This window comes from Canis lupus, chromosome 20 (genome assembly GCF_011100685.1).
Source record: "Canis lupus familiaris isolate Mischka breed German Shepherd chromosome 20, alternate assembly UU_Cfam_GSD_1.0, whole genome shotgun sequence".
In the NCBI taxonomy this organism is placed as follows: Eukaryota; Metazoa; Chordata; class Mammalia; order Carnivora; family Canidae; genus Canis; species Canis lupus.
Window position 1 is genome coordinate 46413304 of NC_049241.1, and position 24556 is coordinate 46437859.

General features: G+C 57.7%; 2 protein-coding genes across 8 annotated transcripts in view; one reads left to right on the forward strand and one right to left on the reverse strand.

Annotated features, from left to right (window-relative positions):
• Positions 1 to 15999, forward strand: part of CHERP (calcium homeostasis endoplasmic reticulum protein) — an 18605-nt gene extending 2606 nt beyond the window's left edge. Inside the window, exons 3-17 of one of the 2 annotated variants that reach the window (XM_038566960.1) lie at positions 1476 to 1660; positions 2687 to 2824; positions 3157 to 3308; positions 4928 to 5072; positions 5166 to 5255; positions 6658 to 6910; positions 7702 to 7877; positions 9385 to 9820; positions 11055 to 11293; positions 12233 to 12366; positions 13107 to 13193; positions 13456 to 13599; positions 13685 to 13801; positions 14282 to 14376; positions 14645 to 15999. In XM_038566960.1, coding sequence (XP_038422888.1) covers positions 1476 to 1660; positions 2687 to 2824; positions 3157 to 3308; positions 4928 to 5072; positions 5166 to 5255; positions 6658 to 6910; positions 7702 to 7877; positions 9385 to 9820; positions 11055 to 11293; positions 12233 to 12366; positions 13107 to 13193; positions 13456 to 13599; positions 13685 to 13801; positions 14282 to 14376; positions 14645 to 14838 — 2585 coding nt within the window. In that variant the 3' untranslated portion in view covers positions 14839 to 15999. The remainder of the gene's footprint in view (positions 1 to 1475; positions 1661 to 2686; positions 2825 to 3156; positions 3309 to 4927; positions 5073 to 5165; positions 5256 to 6657; positions 6911 to 7701; positions 7878 to 9384; positions 9821 to 11054; positions 11294 to 12232; positions 12367 to 13106; positions 13194 to 13455; positions 13600 to 13684; positions 13802 to 14281; positions 14377 to 14644) is intronic. The other variant, XM_038566961.1, reaches the window with a different exon arrangement.
• C20H19orf44 (chromosome 20 C19orf44 homolog) overlaps positions 15295 to 24556 on the reverse strand; it is a 19765-nt gene continuing 10503 nt past the window's right edge. For all 6 annotated transcript variants that reach the window (XM_038566966.1, XM_038566962.1, XM_038566965.1 and 3 more), the window contains 6 exons: positions 22901 to 22974; positions 21374 to 21791; positions 19642 to 19737; positions 18363 to 18529; positions 16476 to 16555; positions 15295 to 16398 (listed from right to left, as the gene is read on the reverse strand). In XM_038566966.1, coding sequence (XP_038422894.1) covers positions 16395 to 16398; positions 16476 to 16555; positions 18363 to 18529; positions 19642 to 19737; positions 21374 to 21791; positions 22901 to 22974 — 839 coding nt within the window. In that variant the 3' untranslated portion in view covers positions 15295 to 16394. The remainder of the gene's footprint in view (positions 16399 to 16475; positions 16556 to 18362; positions 18530 to 19641; positions 19738 to 21373; positions 21792 to 22900; positions 22975 to 24556) is intronic.

The window sequence follows — 24556 nt, forward strand, 5'->3', positions numbered from 1 at the left end:
GTCAGAGGGAGTGGGCATGGGGACAGGTGGGATTTAAGGGGTAGAATTCGTGAACTGGGGCACCAGTTGGATATTGATGAGGGTGGCATAACCGGGCAGAGGAGGTCAGTGCTTCAGCTCATGTGACCATGAGTTGAGATGCTTTTTTTCCCTGCAAGCCTTGGGAGTACAAGGCTATTGAGTACAAGTGTACTATTTTGCAATAGTACACTTTTGCAAAATACAATAACGTGTGATCTGTGAAACGTCGAGTTGCTATAAGTGTGACAGAATGATCCCTTGGCATTTCTTCTATCTTTTCTGGTCCGGGTTTCACCCAGGGCTGGCCCTCAGATCACACAGGCTGTGCTGTTGAGAAGTACAGGGGGCAGGACCAGAAACAGGGAGATCAGTTCCAAGGGTGATGCAGGTGACAGCAGAGTCACAGAAGTGACGGCAGGGACACAGGCTGGAACCTGACTTGACTACACGAGGTGACTTGTTAATGCAAGGTGCAAGGGAGAAAGAAGTGCTCAGACCTCCTGGGCTTCAGGTGTGGGCATAACCTTGCCAACCTTGGGGGCTGGGAGGGCCCGTGGGGAGGTAGAGCATGTGGCAGGAGGACACATGGGCCTGTTTGAGGTGTCTTTGAAAGCCAATGGGCTGTTTGGTCCGTAATCAGATCTATAGCAGGAGGAATCCATGATGGCGATTGTAGAGGTAGGAGTGGTTGCTTGCAGTCCCTATGTCCTGCTGCTCTGTGGGCTGGCCCAGAGGAGAGGGCATAACCAGGCATCCCTGCATTCAGGGGTCTGGCAGAGAAACACTGAGGGGCCTGGGGGCGGCCACACAAGCCAAGTGAGACAAGTATTAGAGACAGGGCTTGCAGGGCTAGGGAAGGATGTCCACAGCAACCCGGGGTGGAAGAAGGGGAAGGGGGGAAGTGCAGGGCTAGACTGCCATGGGGCAAGGTAAATAGAAGCTGAAGAATTGAAGATGAGTCTCAGGTATAAAACGGTTGCCAGAGGGGCATGGAACAAAGGGAGAGATTTTAAAGATGGATAAGGAGGCGGTGGGTGGGGGACATGGATGAACGGACATACCCCTGGGGAGGGCTCTTTGTCCGCCAGCAGCCATGGTCTGGGTTCAGTATAGGCTCAGGCCTGGGGGAGGGGCAGACGGGAAGGGGCTGGGTCTCCACTTAAAGGCCATTGGGCAAGGCCAGATGGTCGGCTGGAAGAGGGGCAAGGTGACGTCATGCAGCAAAGGGTCCAGGGCTGAGGTCCTGTGAGTGGAGAGCAGGGTGGGCCTGGCAGGCAGGTCAGGAGGGCCCAAGTGCAGAGTGAGGGGGCTGCAGTCTAGCACAGGAGTCCTCTTCTGGGTGACAAGTATAGGGAGGGGCGGTCTCTGGCTTGGAGCTGCCCAAGAGGCAGCTGAGGGGACCCTGAGCCGTGGCCACCTCTTCACAGGGGCCACCTTTCCTTCTCTCCCACCAGTTATCTGCAAGCAGCAGGCCCCAGAGCTGGAGCCGGCCGCAGCCCTGCCGCCCCTGCCACAGCCCCCGCTGGCCCCTGCAGCACCGATCCCACCGGCCCAGGGAGCCCCATCCATGGACGAGCTCATCCAGCAGAGCCAGTGGAACCTGCAGCAGCAGGAGCAGCACCTGTTAGCCCTCAGACAGGTGTGGCACCTGCTCCTCCTCCTCTCCCTTCTTCCCCACCTTCCCTCTGCATCACTACATGTCAGCACTGAGGGCAGGGCTGCCACCACCTGGGATGTGTTCAGCTCGACCCCTGATGGTCCACAGGTTGCTTCTTGTTTGGTGAAATCATCCCACAAGCTCTTCGACCCACGGTCTCCCTTTGTGCTGGGATGGATGCCCACAGGTCGGGCTGCACGTTAAAAACTGTGGAACAGTGAATGCCAGGTAGCCTCTGGTGCCACTGGCTCCAGGTCCTACTAGCTAGGTTGCCCCAGGCTGTCATGGGAAAGGAACCTTTTTCTCCTGATTTGTCATTGTCTGATTTTTTGGTTGAGTACAACAGGACGAATTGTCAGAAAAACAAGGCAAATTAAAACAAAGACCTCTAAAACACCAACCCCGTTTTTATTACTAGATAAAAGATGTAAAATTACTGTCATTTTGCTGAAAACAAAAGCTCTAGAATGCTCCTCAGTTTCCGCACAGAGATAGATGGTCAGGAACTGGGTGGCCCGGCTCGGCCAGCCCTGAGCTGACGGCCCAAGCCTGCAGCAGCTCTGGGCCTCAGTCGCTTTCCATTGTGCAGATCAAGAGTGCGAGGCCCTGCATCCCATTTTAATTCCTGTTTCCCTGACTGCTTGTGCACTTGTTCTCCTTTCCCTAGACTGGCGACGGTTTGCACGTCCTCTCTGTGCTGTCGTCTGGCCGCACCCATCATTCTGTTTTTATTCTGTTTTCATTGAACTGACTTGCTGAGGTTTCTCGTTCCTCTGGGTGTTCATTTTTTCCATCTGTCGCCTTGGGGCAGTCGTCGTCTCCTGCTCCGTCCTATCTTGCTTTATTATCCTCTACCTCCACTGCCTGCTGTGATCACAGCCGTGACTATGACTGTCCCAGATGCCTGGCTGAGGCTTTGGGTATGATCTCCTGGTGAACGACCAGACAGGCTAGTCCTAGGCTGAGGTCTCTTCCCTCACGCAGTCTCCCTCCCGCTCGGCCTCCCAGGAACAGGTGACCGCAGCTGTGGCCCATGCTGTGGAGCAGCAGATGCAGAAGCTCCTGGAGGAGACCCAGTTGGACATGAATGAGTTTGACAACCTGCTGCAACCCATCATCGACACGTGTACCAAAGATGCCATCTCGGTGAGGGCAGGTGGGGGCAGGGGGAGGTGCTCCCAGGACCTGGTGCTCCTGATGAGGGGGGCGCCCGCTGCAGCCTGCCTAGGCTGGGACTGCTCTAGGGAAGCCCCGTCTGTCCCTCCCCTTCCCTCTTGACCACCGTGGGCAGGACAGCACGTGGGCAAGGTGTGCTCCCGGCTGAGCGGGAGCTGACAGGCAGGCAGGCAGGCAGCCTCGGTGTGCCGCTGGCCCCTGGGACGCCACACCCTTGGGGTGTGCCCTCAGCCTCCCGGGTCCTGCACACACTGTGGCCCCAGGGAGCCAGTCCCTGCTCACCATCAGCCTGGCTGTTTCAGGCTGGGAAGAACTGGATGTTTAGCAATGCCAAGTCCCCCCCTCACTGTGAGCTGATGGCGGGCCACCTCCGGAACCGCATCACAGCCGACGGGGCGCACTTTGAGCTGCGGCTGCACCTCATCTACCTGATCAACGATGTCCTGCACCACTGGTGAGGGCCCCGCCAGGCTCTGCCTCTCCTCTCACTCCTCGCCCTCTGCTGGGCTGCTCTTCTGCACTCAGTAGCTTGGCCTGGCCTGTCCTGGGATGTGGGGTTCACTTGTCCAGGACCACAGAGGAGGGTTGGTCTGAGCCATGAGCCCTCCTTTGGGAGGACATGCCCCCCCCCCCCCCCCACCCCGCATCTTGGCCCCTTCCCTGGACCCTGACCCGGGCCTCCGTCCATCCCTTCACTCCTCCTCCTTGGGGCCGCCAGCTTCTGGGTGTCTCTGCGCCTGTCTGTATCGTCTGCCGGCTTCTCTTTATGACCTACACGCAGACACAGCCCAGTCACCCGACTGCTTCGGGCCCTCCCTGCTCCCCCGTGGGCTCCCTTTCTCCCCTCTGTTCCACCCTGCTGAGACCAGCCTTCCTGAGGCCAGACCAGTGTGTGTTTCCACATAGCCTCTTAGGTTCCTTATGATAAAGGTTCATTTAAAAAAAAACCACGCACCTGGGCCAGAACAGGTCCAGCAGGGGGCCGGCAGAAGCACATGTCGCTGGCGAAGCTAGTGCTTAGCTATCTAGACTGGCTGCCAAGTTTGGCTTTGAGCTTGGCCTGCCTGAAGGGGATGGCTCCCCCGAGAGCAGCAGAAAGTGACTCTGCCTTTTCCCTGCCCCTTTCTCCATCTTGCCCCATCTCCTGCTACGCACACGTGCAGCCTGGGTCCTCACCCTCTGCTCTCTGTTTCCCTGTGCCACATAGGTGGCTCCCTTGCCACTTGGCTGCTCCTCACCCTGCCCCTCCCTTATTTTTCTGCTGTTGGGGAATAGGCAGCTGCTCAGAACCTTTTCTGCTCTCCTGCTGCCACCAGCCACTCTGCTGACCAGGGCAGCTCTGCAGAGACCCGGCCCCGTTTCTGGCATTTGTCCAGCCACACTCCTCTTGCTCGGCTCTATGCAGAAGCCCAGTGCCGCTCACCCTGTGCTCGGCCCCTCCTCTCCCCGTCCTGGTTCCCAGCCTTGCACTCACTGCTGTCTCTGAGCACCCTCTGGTGGACTTGGTGCTGGGAGGGCTTCAGGCTACTCACCTTTTGCCTCCCTCCTGTCAGAGGCAGCACATGTGCTGTCGGGCTCTGCCGCCTTACGCACGGCCATGGGGGCCACGGCCTCTGCACCCCCTTACACAGCCACCCCGGGAGGATGTGAGGGCAGGCTGCCTCACGTCCCTAGACGCCTGGCTTGCCCCACACACTCCCCCACCTCCTGAAAGGCGGGGATTGAGCTGTGGTTTCATTGTGCATAGGGGGTGACAGGGCTGAGTGAGGCCACATGGACAGCTGGGGCTCCTCAGGCCTTGGGTCTGTGCGTCCTTGTGCCACCCCGGGAGGGAAGGGTTATTTTACGGATCAGAAGACCAGGGTGACAGCCCTTTCTCTGAAGGTCCCCAGGCTGTTCTTTCCCTTCTCCCACTTGCTATCTACCTGTCACTCGGGCCCAGGCGCCAGCACAGGTCTTGTGGGGAGCCCAGCCCTCGTCCCAGCCGGGTTGGGGGCCCGTGTCCCGAGAAGGCAGAGGGTGCTGTGGCTGGAGCCGCAATGGTAACGGGCGCGTGGCCGGGTCCCGCCCCAGGGCCCTGACGCGCGGAAGGTCTCTCCCTCACAGCCAGCGCAAGCAGGCCAGGGAGCTGCTGGCCGCCCTGCAGAAAGTCGTGGTGCCCATCTATTGCACCAGCTTCTTGGCCGTGGAGGAGGACAAGCAGCAAAAGATCGCACGGGTACATGGGGCAGCCAGGAGAGACGGAGGGCAGAATGGGGGTGGGGATTGCTGGTTTTCCTTCTGACACGGCCTCTCCTTCCTCCGCACCCAGCTCCTGCAGCTCTGGGAGAAAAACGGCTACTTCGACGACTCCATCATCCAGCAGCTGCAGAGCCCAGCCCTGGGGCTCGGCCAGTACCAGGTGAATACCTTCCCCACCCACACAGCACCGAGAAGGTGGGGGGCTATCCCCAGAGAGTGGGGCAGTTGCATTCCAGCACGTTCCCAGAAGTCAGGTGGCCAACAGCCCCTGCCTGGGGTGGCACCTGCCGGTGGGGTGGTGATTTCGGAGGCCAGGTAGCATTTTGCACACGGGACTCCCACACGTGTCTCTGGAATGATGGTGAGAGCGGGAGGCTAGGGTCTGAGCAGCAGCCTGTGGGCGGGGCTCCTGCTCTCTCCACAGTGACCAGCGAGCCCCTTCCAGGTGAGCCCGCCTGACTATTTTCCTGGTGCTCTTGTGGTCGGGTGGCCCTATTCAGGCCCTGCTCATGGCAGTGGCTTTGGCCTGTCGGCCCTGGTCCTTTGGGCTTGCTTCTGCATGATGGAAGCATAAAGCAGCCTGGACGTCACCTAGGCTGTCATGGCCACATTGTGCATTAGTCACGTCCTCTGTGTGGGTTTGTCTTCTCTCTGGGGAGGCATCTGCTCAGATGATGGTGGCGCAGGGCAGAAAGGGAGGGCCAGCCAGGTCTCCTTGGTCACTTCTGCTGTGACACCAGCCTGGCTGCCCCGTCTACAGCTGCTGGAATAAAGGCAGAGCTCACACCCCCTCTTCTCAGGCCGGAAGCTGTGGTTTTGGAAAAGAGGAGGTTGAATTTCAGAAGCTGTGCTGTCCATTTCCTCTGCGACGGCCTGGAGGCTACCCGCACAGGGGGGAAGCTTTCATACTCCCACAAAGGCATATGAGGAACGTGCATGTCCAGTTGTGAATTTTTTTATCTTTTTCATTGTTAGAGCAGGCTTATCACACCCTATCGCAGCGGCGTTAGCTGTTCCCGTCCCTCCCGAAGCTGGTGGCCGCAGCTCGTGTTTACTCAGCCACGCTAGTCACTTTATGTGGTGTTTCACTGGGTTGTCCCCACAAATCCTTGAAGGGAGGTCCTGTTATTGTTTTACAGAGGAGGAAACGGAGGCTCAGGGAGGTTATGACTTGCTTAGAACCCCGTAGCAAGTGAGCACCATGGCCCGTGCCTGCGGCTTAGACCATTTGTCTGAGTCGTATCTCTGATAGTCGTGTGATAGGACAGGGCATGGCTCCTTCCTGTTGTTAGGGAATCACACACCTCACTGCAGCCAGCGCTCTGGTCACTCGTTTTGGCAAGATTTATACACTCTGTGCTTGACAAGACCATGTTAATTGTTTTACATGACAGTCACGTGGCCACCTGCTCCGGGCTCTTGCGCCTCAGCACCTGAGGCCCTGTCCTGAATTCCCGGGGCTTTCCTGGCCCTGTCCCTGGGTTCTGCCAGAAGGGATGGGCCCTGAAGTGATCCCCAGGCTTCCATCCTGAGTGCCAGCTGCTCCCCCCTCTCTCTGCCAGGCTACGCTCATCAACGAGTATTCCTCGGTGGTCCAGCCAGTGCAGCTGGCCTTCCAGCAGCAGATCCAGACCCTTAAGACGCAGCACGAGGAGTTTGTCAACAGCCTGGCCCAGCAGCAGCAACAACAGCAGCAGCAGCAACAACAAATTCAAATGCCACAAATGGAGGCTGAGGTCAAGGCCACCCCGCCGCCGCCCGCCCCGCCTCCGGCCCCCACGCCTACCCCTGCCATCCCACCAACCACCCAGCCTGGTATGGGGACTCCTTCGGCACCCCTTCCGTGGGGTGGGGTGGTCTAAGAAGGCAGCTTCGTTCCCCAGAGAAGGGCTCTGGTTCTGTGGACCAGATCCTAAGGCCGGATTCTGACCTGTTTGCAAACACCAGGCCCAGGGATTTCACAGGTAGATGCAACCAAACCCTTAAAGCTTGGGTGATTGCTGTACAGACTATCCCAGAGAAGACAGAGAGGAAAGCTGCCCAAATCATTTTTCAAGACCAGGGTAACTTTTACACCAGATGGACAAAGAGAAAGTTTCATGGATATCAGGCAGTGTCACTTATGAACAAAGATGCAGAAATATGCCACACCTGAAATCCAGCAAGGTGTTTTAAAACAAGAACAACAAAAAAAAAACACCATGATAAGATAGGATTTGCCCCAGGAATGTGTAAGGGTGGTTTAGCACTTAGAAGTTGCATGAAACAACAGATGAGGCGGTGAAGAAACCATCTTTCAAGTAAATGCAGAAAGAGTTTTTAAGTACAATTCTGTAAGTGATTTTGAGTGAACTAGAACAGGTACAGCAGGGTAAGGTAAGATATTTATCGTAAAGGTTTCAAAGGAGGGAGTGTGCCCCGTGTCAGGTCAGCCTCCCTGCTGTCACTTGCTTCCTGGGGGCCATCAGTTTCAGGCAGGCTCACACAGCAAGGGTTTCCCGAGAAGTAAAGGCCCAGTCTGGGTGGTTTCCTGCTGTTGCTAAACATCGTTTCACTCAGCGTCCATGGACATTTGCTTCACTGACCACCTTCCTGTCTGGCACTAGATGACAGCAAGCCTCCCATCCAAATGCCCGGCTCCTCTGAGTATGATGCCTCAGGAGGAGTCCAGGATCCTGCTGCCGCCGGCCCCCGGGGCCCTGGGCCCCACGATCAAATCCCACCTAACAAGCCCCCATGGTTTGACCAGCCTCATCCTGTTGCTCCTTGGGGCCAACAGCAGGTATTTTCCCAAACTTGGGTGGGCCGTCTCCTGTGTGGGTCAGCAGGCTGGTGGTGGCTCGCTGGGGAAGCAGATTTTTGCAGCGGGGCCTGGGGTGGGCAGGTGGTGGGGACCAACCTGCCTCATCTTCCTGAGGGTGGAGGGGTGGGGGCAGTCTCCAGTCAGGACTTCATGCCCATCCCTGCTGCTGGCCATCCAGGCCTCTTAGGAATATAGGTCACTGTCTGTGAGAGTCACGTGGTCAAGTACAGGAGATGAGGGATTTTCCTCCCCTTTTTTAACTGGTTAAACATTGGTTAGCTAGCATGGTGCCAACATTTTGTCACCCTGGAAAGAACATCGTGCTTGCATAAAGAAAGGGAAGGTCAGACATGTAAGGCTGGCAGTGCTTTCTGGGGCAGAGATGCTGGTCACTCCCTCTGGTTCTTTGGGGTCAGAAACTTCTAGACCAGGGCAAGGGTCATCTGACTCAGCTTAGCATGACTGGGGAACCTTGGAAACATCCACTTGCCTCTGGCCACTGGATCTAATCTGACGGAGCCTTTGGGCAGAGCCCGGGCCATTCCTGGACATCCACCTTTCCCTTGATGGGGCCTAGTGGCTGCAGCGCTGCCAGGTGACTGTGGAGAGGGTGGGAGGGAGGCAGCTCCAGACCGACAAGTGGGGCTTGTGGCTTTGAGTCACCTCCCCCACCAACCTCAGCTTCAGGAGAAGAGATTTAATTTCACAAAAGACTGGGCATTCCTGTGAAGATAGCTCCCTCCTCTGCTAATTTTGAGCCATGTACTGTTGAGCATTTTATGGCTATCATCTGTGGGGTATGGGTTTACTCATACTCATCCCTGTTGTGTAGGTGTGGAAATGGGCCCTTGGTATCTCCAGGATCATTCTCCTTTCTGGGGACTAGTGGGATGGGCTCCTGACGATAAGGGTCACCTCCCTGAGGGTCTGCCCAGGGGCAAAGGTACACTTGGCCTGGCCTGCCCATTTGCTATCTTACACATTTTGAAGTAACTCCCACATTTCTTAAAAAAATTATTATTTATTTTTTGGTAGACATTTCCTGGTTTGGGCCCTTGAGAGCAGACCCGAGACAGGATTTGAGGGCCGGTAGTATGGGAGGTACCCAGAAGACCATGTAGGGCAGAGGGGAAGTGACAGGGAGGGGGCAGTCGTCAGAGCAGGCTTCTGCCGTGTGTCCCTGGGGCCTAAACCCTCCCTGCACTCTGCAGGCTCTGGGGGATACACCTCTGCCCCATCTGCCAGCTTCTGTGTCCGGCAGCCGTGCTGGGAGCGCACAGATCTCCGGCACTTGGGGCCTGCCCAGCCTCGATGTGGGCACAGGAAATTCAGCTGAGAGGCAAGTGCCCTGTCGGAGCATCTGAGCCCAGGGGTAGCCTCCGCTGCACCGGGTCAGGGCCAGGTCGCCTCCATGGTTGGAGACTAACTCTGCGGATGTGTGGCTGGTGCTGGCCAGAGGAGGTCATGTCTGCTCTTTGCCTTACAGCCTCCCGAGCAGCCCCCCTACCCACACCATCAGGGTGGGCCGCCCCACTGCCCACCCTGGAACAACAGCCACGAGGGCATGTGGGGCGAGCAGCGTGGGGACCCTGGCTGGAACGGCCAGCGCGACGCACCCTGGAACAGCCAGCCAGACCCCAACTGGAACAGCCAGTTCGAGGGCCCCTGGAACAGCCAGCACGAGCAGCCGCCGTGGGGTGGAGGCCAGCGCGAGCCCCCCTTCCGCATGCAGCGGCCGCCACACTTCCGAGGGCCCTTCCCGCCCCACCAGCAGCACCCGCAGTTCAACCAGCCGCCGCACCCCCACAACTTCAACCGCTTCCCGCCCCGCTTCATGCAGGATGACTTCCCTCCGCGGCACCCCTTCGAGCGGCCACCCTATCCTCACCGCTTCGACTATCCCCAGGGGGACTTCCCTGCCGGTGAGTGCCAGGGCGCCCTCTGCGGGGCCTGCCCTCATCCCAAAACACTTCCCTCTCCTGCCCTGAGATGGTCACAGCAGCTGCTTGCAGGGGGGCACCTGACGGGCTACCCTCCTAGTGGGCTGATGGTGCTGCTTGACGTCATTGCCGCGGGACCTGGCAGGTCCCCAGAGTCGAGGTGACAAGCAGAAAGGGTCACGGGATGGTGTGGAAGCCCAGTCTCAGCCCTTGGGAAAGTGGGGAGACAGACTGGCGGCCCTGGTCCCAGCATGTAGCCCACGCCAGCCTGGCCTAGAGTGAAGTCCTGTTGCCGCTTCCTATGGACCCTGCGAGTTGGGCACTGTGTCTGTCTGGCTGCAGAGGAGGAGGGACGAGAGCCTGATGGAAGGAGGGTCACTCCTGAGCCCCGCAGCAGACGGGGCCGGCCAGGGCAGGGTGTGCAGGACCCATGGCGCCTGTGGGCCCTCCCCACTTCCTTGTCTTCACTTTTTTCACCAGTTTTTCTCTTTTATTGTCTTGTTTCAAAGAATCTCTAGATTTAACTTTTTTTTTCTTCTAAAAAAAAAAAGCAACTTATTTCTACTCTGCTGCTGCTTCTATTTTTACTTTAAAATCCATCTTTTTACTTTAAAATCCATTTACTTTAAAATTCATTACTATAAATCCAGCCAAGACCACCAAGCACATTTACCGTCAGTACACATTTCCTGGGGGTGGCTTCCCTGGTAGGGCTGCTTCCTCCCAGCTCGAGGGGCTGGATGTCAGGGGGGTGTGGGGGGGCCTTCTCTCCATCTTCACGCCATCCTCCCCCTGTGCATACCTGTGTCCTGTGCTCCTTACCAGGACGCCAGTGGGGTTGGGGTGGGGCCTGCTTTCGGGGTCTCCCTTCAAGCCAGTCACCTTGTCCAGTGCCCTGTCTCCAAATATAGTCCTGTCCATTCGGCCCATAATGCTGCTTTAATGTTTTATGATTTCCCTTGTGGGTGCAGGACAGGTCCCCCCCCCCCCCCGCCCCGAACCTGGCTCTTTGCCATCTAGTGCCATCACCCTGGGCAGCGGGAAGCAGCTGGAGAGGAGGTGCCAGGCAGGGCTGCCCAGAAGCAGGTGTTGGTGTCTCTGGCACTCACTGAAGCCTCTCCGCAGGCTCGGGTCCCCTTGCAGATCCCGACTGTGCCATCGGCAGCACCCAGCTCACAGCTCTCCAGTAGGCCTGAGAGGACTTTCTGTTTTACAGAGATGGGACCCCCTCACCACCACCCTGGCCACCGCATGCCTCATCCTGGGATCAACGAGCACCCACCCTGGGGTGGGCCCCAGCACCCCGACTTCGGCCCTCCTCCTCATGGCTTCAACGGGCAGCCCCCCCACATGCGGCGACAGGGCCCTCCCCACATCAACCATGATGACCCCAGCCTGGTCCCCAACGTGCCCTACTTCGATCTGCCTGCCGGGCTGATGGCTCCGCTTGTGAAGGTAACATCGCCATGGCGAGCACCCAGCCTCCTAGTGTGCCGCTTCCGGGGCCTCCACATGAGATGCTCCTTCCTCTGCCCCGTGAACGTGACTGACTAGTCATTGCAAACATGCCCTGGCCAGTGCCTCTCCCTCCACTTGAATTCCTGAGGCCCGTGGTCCCCTCTGCTCCTTCCGCGTGTCCCCCCTGGTGTTGGACATTCTGTGGCCACCCGGAGTGAGCCGTGCCAGGCTGGGTGTGAAGTGTGGGTTCCCTCGATCCTGGCCCTGGGCAGCCACCTTGTCCAGCAGCTAACTGGGAAGGGATTTCTCAGAAGGGGCGGCCTCTGAGGAAGGCCCGCAGGGAGCATGGGGAGGGCAGTGCTGGAGACCAGGGGAGCGAGGCTGCGTCGTCGGGAGCAGCTCTAGCTTGAGAGACTTGCTGACGGAGGAGTCGCTTCCCATCCCTCTGAGGCCCCGTCAGACCAGAAGTTGAGAAGGGCCATACTCCTTGGGCTGCAAGCAGCGAGGGGTTCTTTGGGTGGGGCTGAGGCTGTTCTGACCCCGGAGGGGCCCCAGGGTAGGGAGTAGGACTCGGGAGCACAGGGCAGAAGTCTGCAGGCGGTGGCATCTGGGATCCACATCGCGTCTGAATGAACCCAGGGGTCTTTTCCATCAGTCCTACTTGGAGAACATGTGTTTTCTGGAGAGAAAGCTTCAGGCCCTCACTGGCCCCAGAGAAGTCCTCCACCACCTTACTTAGGAATCGGATCATTGGTGTGGCTGCAGCCCTAATGGGTCCCCCAGGAATCGGGAGGAGGAGCTCTGATGCCCAGGGTAACCCTGACACCGCACCAGGGCCCTGTGTCCCCCGACCTGCTCCCCCTGTCACTGTAGCACCCCGGGTGGGCCTGAGGGGGCCTCTGGCAGGGCGTGCATGACAACAGTTCTCCACTGCAGCTGGAAGACCATGAGTACAAGCCTCTGGACCCGAAAGACATCCGCCTCCCGCCCCCCATGCCGCCCAGTGAGAGGTTGCTGGCCGCTGTAGAGGCCTTTTACAGCCCCCCGTCCCATGACAGGCCCAGGAACAGGTATGACACTTGGAGGGACCGGCGGTGGGGGGATGGGGAGGCCTCTGTCCCGTCTCTTAACCTGACTTCCCCTGAGATTGCTTCATGAGACTCTTAAATGACCATGCCTTCTACCCAGGGTGGTGTGAGGCCCCGGTGAGGAAATGGGGTGTCCTGTGAAACGCTAGGCCGAGTCAGGGTCCCTCTCTCTACTGGCCATGGGTAACGTGTGTCACACTTACAGTGGCCCTCCCCACAGGGCCTCTCGTTGAGCTGTTTAGTGTAAGTTGTCATCTCAGGGGTGGGGTGTTTCAGGAGCGGCTGGCAGCTGGGTGCAGGCAGCCCCTCTCCTAACCCCCCTCCCACGGACTTATCACCAGTCTGGCTAAAGCCACCTCCTGCCCTGTGCTGGGTCACAGGCCTGTCCATCTAGGAGTCAGAGCTCCTTGTCCCCAGTTAGGAAGATCACAGGCAGGAAGAGCCACCTGGGCTACTTCGGGAAACATCAGTGTGGAAAGGCACAGGAACCAGGCGTGCGGCCTGGCCTCTCTGCTTCCCAGTGGGCCGCCCGACCTCAGCCTGCTTCCTCGTGCGGGGAAGGGCAGCCCGTCGTGCTGGGCCCTGCTCAGCCTCCGAGTGAGTGAGGGACGGGAGGGCCACATGCCGGGACGCGTGTCTGGCAGGTCAACTCCTGCCGACTTGCATGAGTTCCCTGCGGGAGGAGGCTGCAGAATCACGCAGGGGACGCCTGTGTCTTACAGCGAAGGCTGGGAGCAGAATGGTCTCTATGAGTTCTTTCGAGCAAAAATGCGGGCACGGCGGAGGAAGGGCCAGGAGAAGCGCAACAGGTGAGCGTGGAGGTGCCCGCATGCAGCCATCCTGGGTTCCCAGCTAGTGCGTCCTGGCCTGTGCCCGTCACATGCTGCGGCAGACCCACCTTGGAGTCACACTCAGGGCCATCCTGTCGTCCCTCCAGGGCAGTGGGGGGTCAGCTCGGCCTCTGTGTAGGTTGGAGGGTGGGTTTTCCCACAAGGCCCAAAGCGTTGGGGAGCACGCCTCTCTGTGGGCAGCACATCCGGGGCCAGCCGCTCACCTGGCATCTCCCTGCAGTGGGCCCTCGCGGTCTCGGAGCCGGTCCAAAAGCCGAGGGCGCTCTTCCTCCCGCTCCAACTCGAGGTCGTCCAAGTCATCGGGCTCGTACTCCAGGTCCCGATCACGCTCCTGCTCCCGTTCCTATTCCCGTTCCCGCTCCAGGTAAGCTGGTGTGCCCCGAGGCCCCCACCCCCCACCAGCACCCATGCCCACCACCTGCTGACCCGGCTGTCCTTTCCTCTCTCAGGAGCCGCAGCCGTTCCCGCTCCTCCCGAAGCCGCTCCCGCTCCCGAAGCCGCTCCCGCTCCAAGTCCTACTCCCCCGGAAGGAGACGTCGGTCACGCTCCAGGAGTCCCACCCCGCCGTAAGATTTCTGTCTTAACTGTCCAGTGATCGCCGGTAGCTCCGGAACCCTCTGATGCTTTGCTGTGAATGTTGAAACCTGTCGCTAGAAGATGTGCTCACGGTGGCCCGTGCTGAGGCGGTGCCTCAGGGACCCTGAGTTCTAGCACAGTGACAGTGGCACCTCCTCATCTCACACCACGCTCTTAACCTTTTTATGGTAGAGTTGTAACACCTGACGTAGCGGCTGGGCTGTGACCGGTCCTGGGGTTCCGCGTGGCCTGCCCTGGCTGCACGGTGTGGGGCTGGGGCCTCCTTGGGGAGCTCCCCTCCCTGGCTGGCGAAGATGACCGAGAAGAAGGCTAGAGCCCCGGGCTGTGTGTGTGACCCTCTAACACTGGTGAATGTTCACATACGCCACATGCTGTAATATTCTAAGCGTTTTCATTCCAATAAATGTCTCGACTCTTTTTTTAAAAAACGTAACCTGTCTTAATTTTAGTTCCTCGGCTGGTCTGGGTTCTAATTCAGCACCTCCTATACCTGATTCAAGGCTCGGGGAAGAAAACAAAGGACATCAGATGCTGGTGAAAATGGGTAAGGCTCCTGGGAAGAACCATCAACCACTTTGGGCTTTTGGGGCTGGGGAGCCAGGGAAGGTTCCAGCTCGTGGCCAGAACTGGCAAGGCCGAGCCTGTAGAGTTGTCGCTGGGCGCTGTCTCTCACCACAACAGTTTGACGTTTGTAAGCCACACATGTGCGTGTCGTTTGGCTCTGCACGTGAGGTCTGGTTTAACTTCATGGATAAATGTGCCGGATTTTGACTTTTGTGCATTGTAACCACCCTCCCCCCTTTCTTCCTAAGGCTGGAGTGGATCTGGTGGCCTCGGTGTGAAAGAGCAAGGGATCCAGGACCCCATCAAGGGGGGGGACGTCCGAGACAAGTGGGACCAGTACAAGGGTGTGGGCGTGGCCCTGGACGATCCATACGAGAACTACCGCCGGAACAAGAGCTACTCCTTCATCGCCCGCATGAAGGCCAGGGACGAGTGCAAGTAGGCACTCCGTGGGCAGGAGCCACTCCTCGGCTACCGCGTCGGGCTGTGGGACCTTCCTGGCTTCTTGGCAGTGACAGACGGTAGGGACACCTCGGTTCTCACAGTCTCCACCTCCGGGGGGCGACAGAAGAGAAGGAAGACCACAGCATGTGCCACCGCGTTGGAGGCCCTGGGCCCTGCCTGCAAACCAGCTCTAAAGTAGAAGCAAGAACCCACCAGAAGGTGCCCCCGGCCAGCACGGCCACGAGCTTACTTCCCCTGACAGAAGTGAGACACGAGACCCTCCACCTCCACCCCTGGATGAGAATCCCTGCCACCCGAAGGCACGGCTGTTGCGCACCCCCCGCAGGCTGCTCTGAGCTCCTGCTTAGACCGGTAGGAGCGTGTGGAGCACAGGCCCTGGGCGAGCGCCCCGGCAGCTCAGCCAGGCACTGGTGACAAACAGAAAAACAGACCCTTTCTGATTGGCAGAGTGACACAGGGCCTTCGTTTTTACTCCAGATGTTTAGTTTGAGAGAAGGGAATGTTGATCTCAGAGGATCCCAAGGAGAAGTTGCAACCTGATTCCTCTAAGACCTGCCAGCCCGTAGTTCAGTTACTTTAGTTGTTTGAGTTGAAATTTTTTTCCCCAAACGTTAGCCGTTGGCTGTCCCTGCAGACACGGGTTCTAAAGAAACTGATCTGAGGCATCTTCAGGTCACGGAGCGACGCCCTCCAAGAGCCCGCACCGTTAGCGTCTCTGCCTGTTTTTCACTTAGAGGAACCCGACACCAGCGCTCACGTGGACGGCCCGCACAGACCGGGGTGTGGAGGGCGCCCCCGGCTCTCCCTCGGCCAGCCCAGCACCCAGGGAGGCCAGGCCAGGAGGGCAGACGCCGCCGGGGCCTGCGTGGGGACTGGCTGCGCCTGGCGTCTGTGGGCAGCTCGTGTGGCGCCGTCTCTTTGTACAGAAACATTTTTGAAAAATTCTTTTCAATAAGATGCAAAGTCCTCTCCAACTTTTCGACCTGATGTGATAAAATATTTGATTTTGTTCTAGATTTCCTGTAGCTGTGAATTGTTCAAACGTGTCTGATTCAGGATAAAACGTAAACACGTGCTGTTAACGATTTCTTGTGGATTTTACTGTTTTGCCTTCAAATAAAAACTTTTTTTAAAGACCTCTTTCTCTGTGTGTTGGAGTTAGAAGTGTGCTCAGGCAGGGTCCGGAGGAGGCGTGTCCCGGCGTCCCACATGTTGTCCCTGGTGTGGACACCTGGCGCTGGCTCCGCGGAGCAGATGGGGCTTCTCGCCCTCCCGTCTGCCTCAGCTCATCAGGAAGCCAGCACCTGGCCCCCATGGCTGCTGCGCGGGGCTCCACAGGCAGCCGTCCTATGTCCTGCTGTGGCTGGTGACTGCGCCACCCGGGGTTCCGTTTCCACTGGCTTATGTGTCCCCTCGGGTGGGGCGCCGGGCACACCAAGGAGGTGGGGGCTGGGGGAGAACCACTCCGCTCTGAAAGGCTGGACCCGGGATGCCACTCAAGGGAGTCTTGGGTGCCGCCTGCTCCTGCCACCATCACCTGGGAAACAACACGTGAGTGTCAGAGCCGGTGTGCCCGGCCAGCGTGTTAGCTCAAACCCACAAATCCTGCCTCACCTCGTGGTACTCAGCTCCTTCTTCACCTCCTCCAGGGCATCCTCCATGGACAGCGGGGCAGGCCTATGCCGCCTGAGGTACTGTGGGGCACAGGACAGACATGTCACCCTGCTGCCTCGGTCTACCGAGGCCGTGGGCGTTAGAGGCAGCGCCTGTCCCCACTGGTCCCGGACAGGCGGACAGAAAATAAAATGGCGTGACAGTGCTGTGGAAATGCAATGAACCCAGACGGGCTCCAGGCAGGCAGCCTGCGAGGGGCGAGCCCTGACGGCCTGAAAGGGAGGAAGACGGTGGCTGGGGGCGGGGCTACGGGTTCCCTCAGAGCGTGGAGCCTGGGTGCCACTCCCAGCACCCCAGCACCCCAGCACGTGGGCCCAGAGCAGGCAGGTGGCAGCTCCAGCCCTCCAGCTGTAGCCCATCAACCGAAGTAAAAGGATGCTGCAGGGGCTGCGGGGGTGCTTGGACAGTCCAGAATGGGGGAAACCGCCGAGCAAACCACCTGCTTCCTTGAACAAATAAAGTGCAAGGAAGCATGGGGGGGGCAGGAGCAGGGGAACCTGCAGGGCACGGGCTCTCACGGTGGGTCCCAGGTGTCCACAGGCGCCCCGGCTCTGACGCTGCCCAGAGCCGAGGGCCACAGCTCTGACCAGGAGTCTAAAAAGACCCTAGATGATCTTGGTGTGTGGATCTTGGGTCTGATAAAAAAGCAACAAAATGTACAACTTTCATAAGACCAGGGAAAATCTAAAACTGGATATTAATCCCATTGGGCTTTGGTACTATAATGGTATCGTGACCATATTTTTCAAAAGTCCTTTGTTTTGAGAACCATATACTGAAGTATGTATAGGTACGAGGACAGAAAGCACCATGCAGAGCAGCTCATCTAGCATGATGCCATCTCTATAAAGAAAGAAACCATACTAAAAACATTTGGGACGTCTGGGTGCTTAGCGGTTGAGCGTCAGCCTTTGGCTCAGGGCGTGATCCTAGGGTCCTGGGATCAAATCCCACATCGGGCTTCCTGTGGGGGACCCTGCTTCTGTCTCTGCCTCTCTCTGTGTGTCTCTCATGAATAAATAAATCTTTTTTTAAAAAATGAAAATTTAAAAAATAAAACATATATTACAACCCAATAGGTATAATGTTCTCTTTATTTTTTTTAAGAGCAGGAAAGGAAGCCTGATGTGGGACTTGATCTTGCACCCCGGGATCACGCCCTGAGCCAAAGGCAGATGCTCAACTGCTGAGCCACCCAGGCGTCCCGTAATGTATATTTTAGAATATACAGTAACATGCAATGTCGTACATTTTATATACAATGTAGTTCATGTTTTACACCGGGAAGACCTAAAGAACCTCAAGGTGGTAACAATCACCTCTGCCGTCATGGGGGGCTTTATAAATCCCCTATCTCTAACAACATTTTTATGAAAAGAACGGATTGTTTATAATCAGACAAAAAGGGCAGCCCGGGTGGCTCAGCGGTTTAGCGCCGCCTGCAGCCCAGGGCGTGATCCTGGAGACCGGGGATCGAGTCCCGCGTCAGGCTCCCTGAATGGAGCCTGCTTCTCCCTCTGCCGGTCTCTGCCTCTTTCTCTCTCTGTGTCTCTATGAAGGAATAAATAAAATCTTTAAAAAATAATAATAATCAGACAAAAATTAGATTTGGGGAGAAAGAAGTGAGTGTGCCATTCTCTGCGTTTCAGCTGACTGAGGAGGAAGCCCGCGGGCAGAGCTTGGGAAGGGTCTGCCTCTGCTCCGAGGACAGAAGAGGGCTCCTTTGGGGGGACCGCAGGTGACTTGGGTGTACAGTGGCCCCAAGGCCCCCTCCGAGGCACAGAGGCTCCCGCCCTCCCCCGGGGAAGGGGTGTGCGCCGCAGTCACCTGCTTGGTTTCCTCCAGGGTGTGGTAGTGGAACGAGTCCTGATCCAGGGACCGCACGAGGGAGCCGTGCAGGTGGCGGCTGGCCTCCAGGAACTGCTGCGTCAGGCTCAGCTGCTGCTTCAGCATGTCGTGGAGCGCCAACACGGCCGGGCTGTAAGCTGTCAGGGCTGCACCGGCTCTGGTCACCGGGGCGCACCCCCTCCCCGTGACCCCCAGGGCAGGGGAGGTCAGCCGCTTTGGGCCCGTGTGCTCAGCAGCGCCCCCATGCGGCCACCAGAGGGACCAGAGCGCCGGGCTGTCCCTGCTGTCCCTGCCGATGGCTTGCGAGGGACTCTCAAGAGCTGCACACGTGGGAGGCCAGCGGCCAGGCAGGCCCACGGGTCTTAACCAAAGTCTTAACCAAACGTCCAACCCGCAGGAACAAGCCCCGTAAAGTGGCACCACGAGTGCCGCACCCGCACCACGGGCGCCTTCTCGGTGCCGCTCACCCGGCACTTAAAAATGGCCAAGGGGGTAAATGTTATGTGTTTGGAAACACAAAACTAAAGTAATTAAAAGTAAAAATACAATTAAAAATAAGAGTTTTAATTAAATTCAAAATTCATCGGAAACCGGAAGTTGTGCGCCCGCGCTGGAAAGGCCACTGGGAGGCCTCAAAACACCCCGGGCCACTCCCTGGGCTAACAGTAAGCTAAACGGGAGAGTTGTCTGCAGGGACAGAAACATTCCCGTTGTTGTGCCACTGTTTTAGTAGCTTCATCTTTAAAAAAACTGAAGAGGGCAAAAACATAACCGGTACTGGACGGACTCTAGTTTGTGTCCCTCAAGCCGCCAGTGGCCCCATAGGGACCTAATGCAGCCTGGGCTCCTGATGGTGGCTGCTGGGGCCGCCTGGGACCCCGCCACTCCCTGCACTCGCCAAGGTGCCAAGGCCTGTGGCCGCCACTCAGTACCGGCCGAGGAAAAACTCTATGTACTCTGGACACAACGGCTCAGAGGGGAACCCACAGCAACAGCCCCGTTGGCGTGGAGGGGCAGAGGGGCAGAGGGTGCTGCCCGAAACTTCCCTGTGTTATCTGACACGGGTGTCCTTTGGCAACACAGACTGAAGGTTCTAGGATCCCAGGAACCATGGCAGTTGCCCATGACTGCAACAATGTCACCAACAGATTCCCCGAATCCAGCACTAACGTGGGGCCTGCCCCTCCCACGGTGAGCGCGGATCTGTAGCTAAGCTGCCTCCACTTCACCGCCAGGCCCCGCCGGGCTGGGCTCTTACCTTCTATCGAGTCCGCACTGATGACATGACTGGCAACGGGCACAGGATCCACGTAGGCACCTCCCAGGGCTGGCCCGATGGCCGCCACGCCGGCCCCTGTCCCAGGGACAGAGGGGAGGGGATGAGTGGGCAGGAGGCGGAGCGACGCCACTCATCAGCGGATGGATGTGAAACAGGCTACACAAGTCTGATCTTTTCTCCTCCCGACAGGACAGCCACCCTTCTCGCTCTGTTAACCTCTACCCCGTACAATTTCCCCAGGCCTGCCTCCATCTTTCTGGTAGATTCTCCAGGTACAAGTCAGTTGAGCTGGCTCAAGCAGTCACTGCAGTCACACTGGCAGGTAACCCAAACATCACGCTCTCCCCACCCTTGGCCTTCCTGCCACAGGGTCACATGCAGGCTTCAGACTGTTCCCTGGACTCTGATCAGCCCGTTTATTTAGGCTGTTTTCCTCTCCTTTCAATGTCAGGCCTGGTCTAGGAAAACAGCATCAGCTGCACTTTACAAAACCTCCCTTTAAATTCCAAAATAATGGGGATCCCTGGGTGGCGCAGCGGTTTAGCGCCTGCCTTTGGCCCAGGGCGTGATCCTGGAGTCCCGGGATCGAGTCTCGCGTCGGGCTCGCTACACGGAGCCTGCTTCTCCCTCTGCCTGTGTCTCTGCCTCTCTCTCTCTCTCTCTCATGAATAAATAAATAAATAAAATTTTAAAAATAAATAAATAAATAAATTCCAAAATAAGACAGAAATGCACATATTTGTCTGCATTTGACAACCGCTATGCTGTCGGGCAGCAGGAGGCTGTGGAGAGGAAAACAGAGGTTTCTAAGTCACAGAACCGGGTCCAGTAGCCTTGAACACCTTCCAGCGATGTGACTCGGCGCATCTGACTTTCCTCCCCGAGAAACGAGAGAATGGGCATGCCCTACACTGGGGTGCAGCCCAGGCTGATCTATGGCTAAGCCCCCCCAAATCAAAATGAACACAGGTGAGAGTTCCACCCCCTTGCACAGTCCAGGAAAAAGCTCTGGTGACACCGTGGGTGTCCATCTAGATGAGAAGAGAGTGAAGAATGTTTAAAAGAAAGGGACCTTTCCATTCAGATGGGTCAAGGCTAAAGCTGGGGATAAGAGAAATGTCTGGAAGTCATGCCTGGGCGTGAAGAGAAACGTCCCCTACACCATGGGAGGGAACCCACCAAACACACTGAGTTCAGACAACCAGCTAGACTGGCTACCCAGCTACGCTGGAAGCCCCCATGCAGGGACTCCCAAGCCACCTGAAAACACACCGTCCCAGAAGGTGGCTCTGATCTCAGTGCTGTCCCCAGGCTCACCTAGGCAGTGCCAATGTTTGGGGCTGGGTCACTGGTGGGGCCATTCTGGGCACTGCAGGACCCTGAGGAGCATTCCTGGCCTCCACCCACTCCACTGTCACCTGGTAGCGACATCCACAACTGGCACCAACCTTGAAGTCCCCCGGGGACAGGATCACTACCATGAGAAGCACCTCCTGGGTCACTGATCCTGAAACCTTTCAGGATGTTTCAGAGCTCCGCGGGCAGCGGCAAACCGCCAGGGCAGCTGCCCCTCATCCTTGGAAGAGGAAATGGGGCCCTGAGGCCCGCCAGCTGGGTACTGATGACGACCCGAAGCTCTCCACCGTGCTGCCAGGATGCCCGCGGCACGCACCTAGAGCCCGCGCCTCCCTCCTGGGGCCCGCATGCTCACCCTCTGCCCACTGGTAGGTGAAGGCGGGATCGAGGGTCTGCACGGCCATCTCCCTCACCACAACTCTGGTAACGTCCCTGACCTGCGTTTTCCAAGGCTTGACGGTCGGCAGGGGAAGGTCTGTGTGCAGGCTTGCGGAGAATTCTGACGAAGTGTCCAGCATCCTGTCGGGAGACTCCTCAGGATGGGCCCTCGACTCGGATGCCGTTGGATCTGGGGATGTTTCAAAATCTTCGGAGTAAGCCGAGCTCATTGTGCTCGCCATGGGTTCTTGGGACGTCGGCCTCGGGCTAGGAGCACCGTCGGGCCTGGCGGAGGCGGCGGATGGCTCAGTCACGCACTCTGAGACCTCACTGCCAGTGGGGGGACCCCCTGCCTGGGGGCGTTGGCTGAAGGCCTTTTCCAGCTGGCCTTCTTTCTAAAACGAAGAATGAGAGAGGTAACTGGAAAGTGGCTTTACGTGATCAATACGCTCAAAATACCCCTGCACTGGAATGGGGTACAGGGTACCCAGGGGGCCCAGCAGGTAAGGGTCTACACTGGTCCTTCAGCGGCTTTGGGCAGGCCCAGTGTGGGGAGAACTCGTTAAATGCTTCAGCTCGGGGATCCCTGGGTGGCACAGCGGTTTAGCGCCTGCCTTTGGCCTAGGGTGCGATCCAGGAGACCCAGGATCGAATCCCACGTCGGGCTCCCGGTGCATGGAGCCTGCTTCTCCCTCTGCCTGTGTCTCTGCCTCTCTCTCTCTCTCTGTGTGACTATCATAAATAAATAAAAATTAAAAAAAAAAAAAAGATTAAATGCTTCGGCTCGGGGCTGCTGCACTTTAACACTGATGGGGTGAGCACGTGCCGGTGGCCCGTGGATGAGATCTGCTAAAATGTCAGCACGGATCATGACAACGCGCATTCGGTAGGGAGGAGGTGACTAACTCGACAAGAATCACAGCCAGGCCCCGGGATGGGCACAGGTCATGGGGTGTCGCTACGGGGTGGTTTAGTGGGAGCTGCTTCAGTGGTCTGCTACACGGAGTAGCTTTATCCTGTTACCACCTACATCAGGGTCCCCGACCCGGGGCACTCTTGGCATTTAAAACCCAAACATTCGGGCAGCCCGGGGGGCGCAGCGGTTTAGTGCCGCCTGCAGCCAGGTGTGATCCCGGAGACCCGGGATCGAGTCCCACGTCGGGCTCCCTGCATGGAGCCTGCTTCTCCCTCTGCCTGTGTCTCTGCCTCTCTCTCTCTCTCTCTCTCTCTCTCTCTCTGTCTGTCTCATGGATAAATAAATAAAATCTTAAAAAAAAAAATTCTTTGGAGTGGGACGTCCTGTGCATCGAGGGCCACTGAGCAGCATCCCCGGCCACCACCCATGAGATACCACGAGCAGCCTCCACCCCGTCATGATAACCAAGTGTGTTCTCCAAACGCCGCATGTCCCCTGGGGGCTAAGGACCGAGGGCCCGAATGAAGCACAACAGCCACGAGCCTTTCCACATAACCTGCAGGGAGAGGTGAAGCGGGCTGTACTCACTTTCTGTTCCAAGTCTGAGTTCTCGCTGACAGCTGGAGCCAGGTCATCAAGGGACAACAGATTGATTCTAAAATCTGTAATCAAAAACGTAACACGGCAACGTTTACTCATTTATTTACCCCAACGTGTTTACCATTACGTGCAAGACACCAGGTGAAGGCGAAGGACAGAAACACAGGAAGCGTGCGGGTCTGTCCTTAATGAGCCAGCGCATGGATCTACACGCTTTTTGTCTAAGTGTTTTCCACTTTGTATCCTAGACCGTCTCACGGGAACTCCTGGTCCTTGAGGTGCCAAAGCTACCATGGGCCGTGTGTAAACAAATGGATGTGGCCGTGTTCCGATAAAACTTTATTCATAAAAACAGACCCTGGGCCAGATGAGTCAATGATGACAATGCAGTGAAGGATGCGTGGTGACAAGCGAGCTCACGGTAGGGGGGGGTGGGAGTGGGGGGACAACTCATCAGACACAAGGCTAGACCCGAAGGGTCCTAGGTTCCCACTGAAAGCAAGGCAAGAGCACAGGAGGCTAAACTGAACCAGCACCGGGCACGTCAAATGGCCAGGCGCCAGCGCCTGAACGCATGGGTGCTGAGACTTGGGAGTCCAGAATCCCCTGTGGAGTTCTGGTGTTCCACACAGATTTCTTTCTTTCTTTCTTTTAAAGGTTTTATTTATTTATTCATGAGACACAGAGAGAGTGAGACAGGCAGAGACATAGGCAGAGGGAGAAGCAGGCTCCATGCAGGGAACCGGATGTGGGACTTGATCCCGGGATCCCAGGATCACGCCCTGGGCCAAAAGCAGATGCTCAACCACTGGGCCACCCAGGTGACCCTCCACACAGATTTCTGTGGACCCAACAGATGAACCCGCGCCTCCAGGCAGGCGGGCAGGAACCACTGGACCAACATGAACAGGGGCAGCCCAGGCCCTGAAGCACACTCGGGTGGTGGGGGAGGGGTGGGCATAGGAGGGAGCAGGGCCCTCTGTCAGCAGAGCTAGAGGTGAGAGGGCGAGGTCCCCCTGCCTGCCCCTGCCACCTGCCCGTCCTAAGCCCTAGAATAAATCCCCCTCATCACCCAGTCCGGGGGGCTCACCCCTCCCCTGAGCTCCCAGACTCTCACGGTCACCACAGTTCATAGGGCCGGCAGGTCCAAAGATGCATCCCTGGAAAGGCCTCTGAACCAAAAGGCGTCCCAGCTGGCCCAGACAAAGGCACTAGGGTGATCTGGGACTCGAGCACTTGGGACCAGGCCTGGCACTGGCTGAGGAACAATGTTATCGTCACGTCGGCCATCCCTTCCACGCTGCCAACCCCGTGGAGGACCAGTCGAGGTGCTTCACATGCACTAGCTCACTAGCGTGGCTCGGTCCCCACTGCGCAGATGAGGAAACTGAGGAACAGAGAGCCCGAGATTGCACAACCAGTTAAGACGTGAGGCCAGGACGTCCACCCCAGAAGGTCCCCCTCTCGCAAGAGCCCAAACTCAGATTGCATTTGCCACTCCCAGCTGCCTCCCCTTCCCTGAGGCTACCTCTGGACATTTGAGGGGGGCAGGGGCTGGCCACCAGGAGAGGCCCCTCCAGGCCAGCAGGGAGGACAGAGAGGCAGCGGGACTGGCAGTAGGGACAAATGGCAGAAGGGCAGGAA